At 35.5% G+C, this 11,604-nt stretch overlaps 1 protein-coding gene across 1 annotated transcript; it reads left to right on the forward strand.

The window, feature by feature from the left end:
- On the forward strand, positions 9,142-11,278 carry LOC18774130 (actin-depolymerizing factor 2). The gene is made up of 3 exons (XM_007206060.2): positions 9,142-9,376; positions 10,344-10,609; positions 10,701-11,278. The coding sequence occupies exons 1-3, from the start codon at positions 9,374-9,376 to the stop codon at positions 10,849-10,851; spliced, it is 420 nt and encodes a 139-aa protein (XP_007206122.1). The 5' UTR covers positions 9,142-9,373; the 3' UTR covers positions 10,852-11,278.

An 11,604-nucleotide genomic window follows, 5' to 3' on the forward strand; every position in this document is an offset into this window, starting at 1 on the left:
GATTATTTTCACATCATAGCAATGCCAAACTGGCTCGTAATCACTTGTAGTGATAAAGAACATTATAAAAATAAAAAACTAGCAAAGTCACGTAACGTCGATGCTTTGTCATCCAAATGTTTGTAAAATGATGTATATGAACTCAACTATGGTCTTGCGAGGCGAATTTCATAATGATGTTTTTTTTTCTCAAATTGTGTTCTTTTCGTTGTAGCCACAACGTTTAGTAAGATTGTAAGGTATGTGTTAAATAGCATGTGGTTGTGTTTGTTTATTATTATTATTTTTTTAATGAGGTGAAAATTACGAGATAATTGCGGAATGTGAGTGTGTGTCGACCGATAATAGCTGAATAAGATTTCATGTGGATTTTTGCTTTACTTCGTCTTTATCGAGTCTCGTTCGGCCTACTGGGCTTTAAGGGATACTCTTGGGCCTATAAGAACATGGTCAGGCCCTTATTAATGTGCTTAGAGGATAATTGTTGACATGAAAGTGGATTAATTACCCCCAAAAAAAAAAAAACTTGAAAGTGGATTGAGAATCAAGGTGGGTAGTAGGTGACTCATGGAACCCACCTGATTTTCTCTCTCATCTTATGTATGCTTTTAATTCTATTAATGATTTTTTTTTTCTTTCTAGCCAAAAGAGAAATCAAACTGTCGTTGTTACCATTTTTAAAGTTGATAGGTGCCACTTTCACCATCTAAAGTGATAAAGAAAAATTATTTATCTATATATATAAAGCAAAAGGTAGAGAATGGTGAAACATTCAAAATACCAGAAAATGCTCTTGGTTAATGCAAACATTAAGAATTCAAATTATTAATTAAATGAGGATAATATGGTAAATTCACACTTTTTCATATTTAAAAAAATTAAAAGAAAAAGAAAAAGCAGATAATGGATCCTATTTTTATGGAACACAACTACCCATTATCTTTTTTAATTCTAAAATAAATTTACTTATTTTTTTAAAAAAACCTCTCGCAAGCGCGGAAGCGCGTGCAGAGAGGCTAGTCTCTTATTAAGTTTATCTCCTTCATTTGATTAATCACTCTTGTTTCTAGTTTGAAGTTGACTATATCCTATACCATCTTGATTCTTAAATACATCTCTTGGTGTCAAGACCAATAATTAGTGGGAAAGAACTTATTTTCATTACGAGTGATATGTCCCTCTCTATGTGATTACGCACGTGCAGGGTGACTACTTCTATATATTGATGAATTGCATGCTCCACATGTATTAACTATCAAGATTAATTTACAAACGTGTGTACGACTTATCTTAACATTTATGAGTCTGACAGTACCATCAGGGATGGACCTACAATGGAGTTAATGAGGTCAAACAACCCTATAGACTCTATGAAAGCAAGGTAGAAGGTCCATTTGAATGGGTGTGTGACCCCATGAATGGCTGAAAGAGGAGGTTGCAGATCTGAGGAAGAATAAGCTGAACAGGGGTTCTGTTTTTTTTTTTTTAAGAAGCTGGCAAAAATGGCGTCATTTTGAACCAGACCAGCGAATTTTTTTTAAAAAACAAACTGGCCAAAACTCCGTCGTTTTGGACCAGCAGCAACGAATTTTTTTAAAGAGACCTGGCCAAAATGACGTCGTTTTGGTCCAGATCTTTAAAAAATAAAAATAAAAACAGATTGTATAATTGAAACAGACCCTTTCTCCCAAGTAGGGGTGGGCACTCAAACCGGCGAACCAGAAATCCAAGCCGAACAACACCGAACTAAACCGGAAAAAAATCGAGTTGACCAAAAAGTCAAAAATCGGTCAAAAACCGAACTGGACCGGTTTGGACCGGTTTTGGATCTGGTTTCATGTATTCAAAAATCGAACCGGGCCGAACCGAACCGGTGAAACTAAAAAAATATATAATTTCAATATATATTTATATTTAATACTATATTTTTAATTTCATTTAAAAAAATTTAATATTTATCCAAGTTCAATGTCAAAAATCTCTCTTTTCTCACTTTAATATTTATTTTTTTATATGAAATTGAATAATTTGTTAATTTTCAAGTAAAAAAATAATATTTCAGTTGAGAATTGTATTAAAAAATAATTTTAAAAAATAATTTTTATAATCCGGTTCAAAACCGAACCGAAACTGGAACCGGACTGAAACCGGTTCAAACCGAACCTGACAATTTTTGAAAATTTTTTATTAAAACCGAACCGAACCAAACTGGATGAATAGTACCAGATCGGTTCTAATTTGAGACAAAAATCGGTCCAAACCGAACCGTGCCCACCCCTACTCCTAAGTGGAGAACTCCAAAACCCCCATTTCCTAAACCCTCAAACCTAAATTCCCAATCTCCACCCCCCACAAACCTTTAACCCTCTCCCCCACCAAGCCTTTAAGCCCCAACTCCTCTATTGCAGCCACTTCCAAAAGCTTTTACACTATGATTCTGTGAGATAATATTCATGAATTCGTCTCTGAATACCACATCATCATGTTAATATAAAATCATCTGAGGTATGGATCGTAATTTGACAATTAAAACTCAAGCGATTTGCATAATTCACCAGATTCGATTGATCCACAGAGTGGTTACCTAGAGATTAGGTGCAGTGAACTTACCTTAAATTGAAAAAAAACAAAACAAAACAAAATGAAGAAGTAAAGGGACCCGATGCATGTGGATCTGAAAACACACAGGACGAAGGTTCCAAGTACCATGCACGAACCCATGACCCCGCCAAAACCTCGTTTATATTCTTCTTCAAATCACAGGGATTCCGAGCAAATATATTATCCAATAAAAGTTTTATATATTCTTAATTACATATATGCTTGATCCTCACACCCAAACAGCCACAATTGTTCTCGAAATTACATGGGCAGTAATTTTTCTTTCTTCAAAAGGATTTGTTTCTTGTACAATATATTTATGTATTTATTTAAGTATCGGGACCCGAATGCAATTTAATATAGAGTTTAATATTATTTTTGAGAGTGAATTACAGAAGTTTCATAAATTGAAACCATAGTTAACTATATATTTCAAAATCATGAACTAATCACCCCCTTCACACCTCCATAAGAAAGCTTTTGTAGTATTTTCTTACAATCATCATATTTCGCGAGTATTACGTAATAAAAAATGAGTGCTGTTATTTTCACTTATAGTCTTATTTTTTCACTTACCTTATCCTTCCACCCACCATATAAATTTAAAAAAACACAATCTTATCATTCCACCCACCATTATTCCTAAAATACCCTTGAAAAAACACAATCCTGCTATTAAACATTCTTCTTACTATAGGTTTTCTTAAATTCGGAAGAATTTCAATGAGACTTAGGTTTTGATATGGATTTGGATAGGTTGATTTTGATGTTGTTGTTGGTAGGTAGTGGCAGCGCTGTTCTTTAGGGAAGAAAAAGAAGGCTCCAGAACGATGGAGCCATTGTCGACAACCCATTCACCACCACCAAATCCCGCTAGCATGGAAAATATAGGGTGGTGGAAGATCGACGGCTGAGATCGGGAGATGGTCGATAAAAGGGAGGTCACCGAGCTAAAAATTGGGTTTGCATACGAAGCCAAAATTGAGGGAGAGACAACAACATCAAACTCATTGATTTCTACATGTATACATTCATGGTCCTAACCTGTTTCTTCTTCATCTTTCTATTATTTCTTTGTGTTTTTTTCTTTTACTTTTTTCTTTTGGGTGCAAAAGAGGAAAAGATGAGATATCGGTTGTTATGTTTTTATTTTCTATCTTTCCCACTTGTTGTTGCTTTCATGGTTTGGTGTTTGGTTGGACAAATGGACAATCACACAACGGTGAGAAACATAGAGAGGGGAAAATTTGTCTTTATAAGTCATTTTATAATGGGATAAATGTGTTTTTAAAAATTTAAAAATAAGGTGAGTGAAAATAACAGCACTCTAAAAAAGACATATATAACCTCTTAATTGGTGATATGTTTAAACATTCATATCTTTGGTAATAAAACCATATAAACTATTGCATTAATTGTCAAATCCCCAAAAAAAGGAGAGAAACTCTCATGTAACGAGGATAACACTTTTTGCTATCTCCGACCAATAACGCAGTGACACGTAGGATAACTTTTCCACGTGTCATTGTGTTATTGGCCGGAGATAGCAAAACAGTGTTATCCTCGTTATGGGTAAGTTTTTTTCCTCAAAAAGATGCAAAAAAAATCTATACATATGAGTAACTTATGAAAAATAAATGTATAGCCAAATTAAAATTTAAGGACTAACTAGCCTTTCACACCTTCATAAGAAAACTAGTAGTGATATTTTATCACGATTATCTCATCTCGTGACGAGCACATTATCGATAAGTATAGCCAAAAATGGTAAAGATCTTCACATCTCATTAACTTTGGTAAAACAAAGGTGCAGTCAAATTAAACTTTATGGCCAACCACCCCTTTTCACACCTCCCTAAGAAATTCTTAGTGGTATTTTCTTACAACCATCTCATTCCGTGAGTAACATATAATCAATATGTATATAACCAAAAAGACGTATACGACCGTCTCATCCCATAACTTTTACCCCCACCCAGTTCCATTGTGGGGGTCAATTATGGGATTACAAAGCTATATACTTTCCATTTTTATACAATTCATCTGCAAGATAGTGCCCATAGATCCCGGGACATTAGATATGATATTAGAAAATCCCAACCTAACAGCTTTTAACCCATCTCAGCAGTATAAAAACAGAGTCAACACTCTGTGCTACATGCCTGTATGTCTACACCTAACTAGCTATACAACAACACTCTTATTTCTTCCCCATACACACTCCCATACGCAGCTCTTATCTCCTTTTTCATAACCTCAATTTCCAAAAGAAACCAGAAAATGTCTCAGAGAGCCAATCGCCACCAGAGAAGGCCATCCCAGAGCTTGTTCATGTCCCCTGACTATCTTTTGGCTCCTCTTTCTGATGATGATGCTGCAGCTGCAGAAAAGGTGGCTGATGCTGCAGCTGCAGAAAAGGTGGCTGATGCTGCCGCTGCTGCTGCTGCAGTATCCGGTCATGCTATGCCACCGCAGCCGGTAACTCCTCCTCTGCCGCCAACCCCGAAAGCTGCAGAGACCAAGGAGGTTCCGGCCATGGACAACCAGAAAACTGCAGACGCTGCTAACTAAACCCAATTGGCGGCAGACATCTTGTTCCGTTTATGTTATGTTGCGTTTTGTTTTTGCTGTTGTTATGTGTTTGGGTTTGTGATTGTGAATGTCTCAAGAATTGAGCATTTTCATGGATGTTGAAAATCAAAGATGAATCACATTAATGAGAAAGTTTCCTTTGATTTAATCGGTTCTTATTATGAATTATTGCTGATCTTGTGTTTATTTTTATCTCTTTGGATCCAATGTGGAGGCTCATTTGAGCAGAGTTATCTGCCCAAATATAAATTAATGGGTGTCTTGTATTTTTTTGTTGGAAAAAATTAATGAAATAAGTAAATATTAGAGCTCCTTACAGCTTATTGACTGAAAGTTTTGCTGCAAATCCAAGAACTGGGGAGGTCCTTACAGCTTATTTATATATAATGTATATGGGCAGTGTGTTTGGGATTAAAATTTAAAAATGGCTTGGGAACATGTATTGATTCTTTCAATCTTGGTGGAGGCTTGGTTGACCCTGCTCTGGTGGTGTAAAGGTGTCCTGGATTTATCCTCACAAACGTGACTCACGTGGAGAGAAATAAGTGAAAGTAGATATACACTCCGTTGCATGTAAATTTTAATCTTTTAAATCAAGAGTTGTTAATTATATCTCGTAAATTCACATCAAAAGTGCATTTATTACCTATTATAAAACAATGCATTAAAGAGATCGGTTGTTTTATGAATGCTAAGTTAGGTGAGTAAAATTTCATTATTTATTCATCACCGCAATGAGATCAAATTAAGCCACGTGTTAATAGGGCATCACATGCCCAACACGTGGATAGCGAATTACAAATCGCAATTGAACCTTGACAAATTAAACAGACCTATCATCAAATTAGAAAATAAAAATCCCAACTTCACTCCTAGATGAATTAAGCATGCTTACAAATATATATTTATAATAAAGTAAAAACAATTTAGTCTCATCCAAGACGGGCCCATAAGAAAGACAAAAAACTTTACTGAATGTCACATTCTGTTTCTAATTGTAATGTTGAGCGTATGTTGTTGATGCATTCCTATTTGATCTGGTCTTGGAATGGTCCCAATTTGGATAAGCATTGACCTTAATTTGCAATTTGTCTGTGGTCCATCTTTCACAAGCCCACCATAAATTGTATGTACATTTTTTGGGTTTCGTTGAAGGGCATGTCAGTGTTGTCCAGGTATTGCACAACCTCAAATAATATATAGATTTGTTTTTAATATGTCGGGCACACTGCCATATTTCTCTTTAAATAAGTTATTCTCCAAGATCAAACTAGACGATAATCTTATATCTTCTATGTTAAATAATCCTTCTCTCAAGATAAAAACAGTACAAATAGTCCATACCTAAAAATAGATGTAAGGTCGGTATCGAAAAATTCTAATAATAGTGAAAATGCTTATGCTTTTTTTTTTTTCCTTCTAAATTTGGGATAAAAGGGAGTTTGGTCAAGAGGATTGAGTAAGCATTTCTACGCATGAGAGTATAGTCGTCGAAGTAATTTAAAGTAATGAGGTCGAGACTCAAACTAATTATGTAGTTTACTCTCCTACCACTTGAAGCCAGAAACGGACTTATTCCAAGGCTAACCTGGACTATAGCCCAGGTGTCTTGATTTGTTTTAGCCTATAGTAATACTCCTAGCCCACCTAAGCAAACCCCACACACCCTCTTGCTCAGCACCTTAGCTAATGCACAGAGAGAAAAAAATAAAATATGAAGAAAGGGCCAATCATCCCTGCTACACGCCAATCAACCATGTCCTTCAATGCTTAATTAAAGCAAACCAAATTTATCTTCAATTATTAATCTTCTTTGATTGTCTTAATTTGTTGATGTTGAAATTTTTTATTCAAAAGAATTCTATGTATTTTTTTTTTCTACTTGGCCAAAACATTTGATTGTGCGGGTTTTGTAATTAAAAATAAACAAATGAAAGTAGGTCAGCCCTTTATAGTCCCCTAAAATTCCAATACATTTTTAATTATATTCATTCATGTTTTAAGCCATAAAACTTTAATACTAAAAATTTCTTCATTTTTGGAAACAAAAAAATAGCTTCTACATTTGTAATTGTTTAATTAGTATGAGTTTATTTCTTTTGTTGGTTAGCGTGAGTTTTTGTTATTGTTAATTAATATAGGTTTTGGGTTTTTAAAAAATTAGAAATCAACCTCATTAATTATGTTTCTTCCTTCAAGGCTTGTATGTAAGTTAAATTTAGCCCATCATAATTTGAAATTCTGGATCTGTCCCTGGTTGGAGCAATTCGATAGAATCAAAACCTTAATAGAATTCAGCACCATAAAATTCATTGAAATAAGAAACTAAATAGAGAAGATCTAAGCTTCTTTCAAAATAAAAATAAAGATGTAAGCTCGAGTCGAGACCCACCTCAGTTAAGTATTATTTGTTCAATTATTGAGAACACTAGTGTGGCTTAGGGAGGGTGAAGGGATTTCAAAAGTTCAAAACTAGTTGAATCATGTGGAGGAATGTGCTAGCTATTTTTTTTTAAATTTTATTTAATTTATTTAATATCCTAAAGGTGGTAGCGTTGTATCGACGCAGGAAAAAGAATCTCTGTGGACCCGGCCCGTGTGTGATTTAAGTTATTACCTTTTTTCCTGTCTAATTATTAAATTAAATAAGTGACTTTGTGAAAAAATAAATAAAAATTATCCCAAGATTGCACTGTTAATCCAGTAACAAGAGTATGTCAACGACCAAAAGATCTATTCAACGTCTCATCAGCTTCTCTGCTTATCAGCCGAGCTCATACAGCCAAGCCAACAGTAAGGAGCTTCTGGTGGATTTTTTTTATTTTTTATTTTTAAACCGTATTAAATATATCGAAGGGTTATATATAGTTTGTTGCCTACCTTCAGTTTATTTGAGACATTTCACCAACTAAAAATACCACTAAATGAAGAGAAAATTCATAAACAAACATGTTATTATGACTATTCAACAAACAATGGAAACAAAAAATTCGAAGAAGATTTTGTTGGCATATATTCACTCACCTAGTCACCTTGCTAGATTTTTATGGATTGAACTTCAATGGTCTTTCCTTAATTGCTTGAAAATAAAAGAGAGAGATAAATTGTGACAATTACTTACTATGTAGTTCCTTATAAAAGTATATTGATTTATATATATATATATTTTGTCACAGTTAGAAAAGGGAGGGGGAAACTCACACACACTAATACGATAGGGACTTGAACTCAAGACTCCTTGGGAGTACACCAAAGGCCTGAGCCAATCCAATTAATACTCCATTGGTAAAGTATATTGATTTATTCACATTTGTTAAATTGTCATTAAATTATACACAATAACCCCTCCTCCTCCCCCCCCCCCCCCCCCCTTTTTTTTTTTTTCTAGAGATATTTAGTTATAGGATCCCATACATTTAGCATTAGTGCATTTGCATGCATTTAAAAGAATGCAAATCAAGTCTTCAACAAACTTGTATTAAATTAAAAATTAATTAATTGCACCACATTATTTTCCAGCAACGCAACCCTCCACTCGTCCTTCCTTCCTCCCTTCCTCCCTCCTTCTCTCCCTTTCTCTCTCTCTCTCTCTCTCTCCACATTATTTCCCCAGCAACGCAACCATTAGATATAGATATGGATGCTTGACCTAGTCTTATTCATCAACTCCCCCTACCCCTAGAAATCTGAACAAAAATAAACTCAAAGATGGAACAAAAGGTTGACCAAACGAAAAACCCTAATATATATTTTTAAAAATGTTCGGTTTTGTAATTTGTAATTTTCTTTTTTGTTGGAATAGGTTTTGTCATTAGAATCCTTCTTAAAAGGCGGGTGCGGTAAATATAAAGAAGGAAAAAAGAATAAAAGAGGAATGATGAGTCCACATCTAATAAGCCGAGTGTAGGGAAGCCGACTTAAGCAAAGCCATCACGCATCCACAGACAAAGCTCCCGTACAAGTCGTGGCGGCACACCATTGGCTGAACTGTGTATTAGCCGCTCCTCTATCATACGATCAGCTCCACGTTGTCAATCCTCTGGCATCCAGAGAGCCACCGAATATAAAGGGGCTTAACATTTCTTCTGCGAGACACAGCTAGTCGTCATCGGAGGAGAGACCCTTCCCTATATCTTCTCCTCCTGCTTCGTCGCCAACAAAACCCGAACAAAGAGAAAAGATGGTGAGTTTTTCACTCTTTACGGTCCATTTTACTCATCTAGGGTTATGACCTTAGTATCTGTTTGGCTGCTGAGAAAATTTAAAGTAAATTAAAGTAAATTAAACGATTTTTAATTTTTTTTCTCTGATTGCGATTTCTTAGCAGCCAAACGGATCATCGGTTTGATCGATTTGTTTTTTTATGCCGGTTGTGGTCGATCTGATAGTTAAAAACGAAGTTGGCTGGAATTTGAGCTCATTTACTGTTTATCTATGCATCTCGTGCTCTCAGATCTGTTTTGATGTTGAATGTTTGATCGCGATTTGCTTTAGTCTAGATTGGTTATGTGTTGCCAAATTTTTATCTGATTATTGTTGATTGGAAATGTTATGGATCTACTATCTGTAGCAGATGGGTTGGGATGGTCTGTGTTAGATTTAATTGTTTATTTTTCTTATGATATGTTATATCAATGATTACTTGGTACTTATTGTGTAATGTTGATGCCCGATACTTAATCGTTATGTTTTATTTATATTAAACAAATTGTTGATCTATTTTTTCTTAGCTATGGATGTGTATGCGCGTTGTGGTTGAGTTAATTTCACATGAGTCGGACCAAAACTAAACAAATAGAAGTGCATTTTGTGTCTATTTTTCGGAAGGGGTTCATGAAAGGAGTTTGAAAGGGCTGACTTTTGGTTGTATTGTTAGGATGCTTAGACATTGAGGGGGATTTTAATTTTAAGATCTTAGCATGAAAAGACTTACCAAGGATAAAAAAATTGTGTGCATTTCAGCTGCGTTATGCCCTTTTTCTGTTGGAAATGAAAAATTATGGGTTGGTTGAGAGTGCATATAGACCATTTGTTTTTGCTTGTGGAGATTCATATTGTCTTGGTAATTTTGATTTGTTAAAATATATTTTTAATTTATATTATATTGTGATGTTGCTGTCTGATCTTTGCTCATTGCATGCAATTTACAGGCCAACGCAGCATCTGGTATGGCTGTGCATGATGATTGCAAATTGAAGTTTTTGGAGCTTAAGGCCAAGAGGACCTACCGCTCAATTGTTTTCAAGATTGAGGAGAAGCAAAAGCAAGTTGTGGTGGAATCTGTTGGTGAACCAACAGAGACCTATGAGCAGTTCGCAGGAAAACTTCCCGCTGATGAATGCCGTTATGCTGTTTTTGATTTTGATTTCCTTACACCAGAAGGTGTACAGAAGAGCCGCATATTCTTCATTGCATGGTAATGCCAATTCTTTAATAATTTTTGATTATGTGCTTACTTCGTTGTCTAATCGTCTTTTATATAAAATTCAATTGCTGTTTTTATGAAGGTCTCCTGATACATCGAGGGTGAGAAGCAAGATGATCTATGCAAGCTCGAAAGACAGATTTAAGAGAGAGCTTGATGGAATCCAGATTGAGTTGCAAGCGACTGATCCGACTGAGATTGGTCTTGATGTCATTAAAAGCCGTGCCAGCTAGATAATCATAGGCTATTTGGTTGGGAGTGTTCTTCCCTTCAGCCTTTTGTTACTTGCGTGGAATGTTTATACATTGTGGGATGGCAACTTGGCTAATGATGGCATGAATTTCCAAGTTTCGCCATTGTTTCTTATTCGTTTTGAACAAGTGTCTGTGGTTTCCGGTATATCATATGATATGTTTATTTGATAGAACCTATTTGTTGAGTGGCTGCCTTAGTAGCCGCATGTCAACAAACTAATATGTAGCTGTTTGTGGTGGGTTTAGACGACACCTTACTCTTTTCAAGTGTTGTATATGACCCTTGTCATTTTACTTTGGAGCAGTATAAAGGAGCTTGCTTTATGACCTTCCTTGTTGCTGATTTCTTGGCTTGTTTTGTATTCACCGATATGGATTTTTGATCTATCTAATGGGCTGTTTCTCATGAGTGGTTCAATGAACCATTTGAGTGTGGTTTTACGCAGATGATGAGTTCATGTGGAGAAAAACTTGTCTACCCATTACATTGCCCCCTTCTTCCTATCTGCATTTTTCATTGATATGATTATGTGGCTATTTCAATTTTCATGTTACATACCTTTGTGTTGAGTGTGTCATCGTTACAATGACGTGGTACAATCAGGGCAGAGCCCCACAGCCACGTGACCCTTAGTTGAAGGGCAATAACTTACTGCCCCGTTGTTGCATATCCCCTCTATCTATCTCTCTCGCCACATTGGCAGACAAGTTTCCCTCCCGTTGTGGAAATTG

Source organism: Prunus persica, chromosome G6 (genome assembly GCF_000346465.2).
Source record: "Prunus persica cultivar Lovell chromosome G6, Prunus_persica_NCBIv2, whole genome shotgun sequence".
Lineage (NCBI taxonomy): Eukaryota > Viridiplantae > Streptophyta > Magnoliopsida > Rosales > Rosaceae > Prunus > Prunus persica.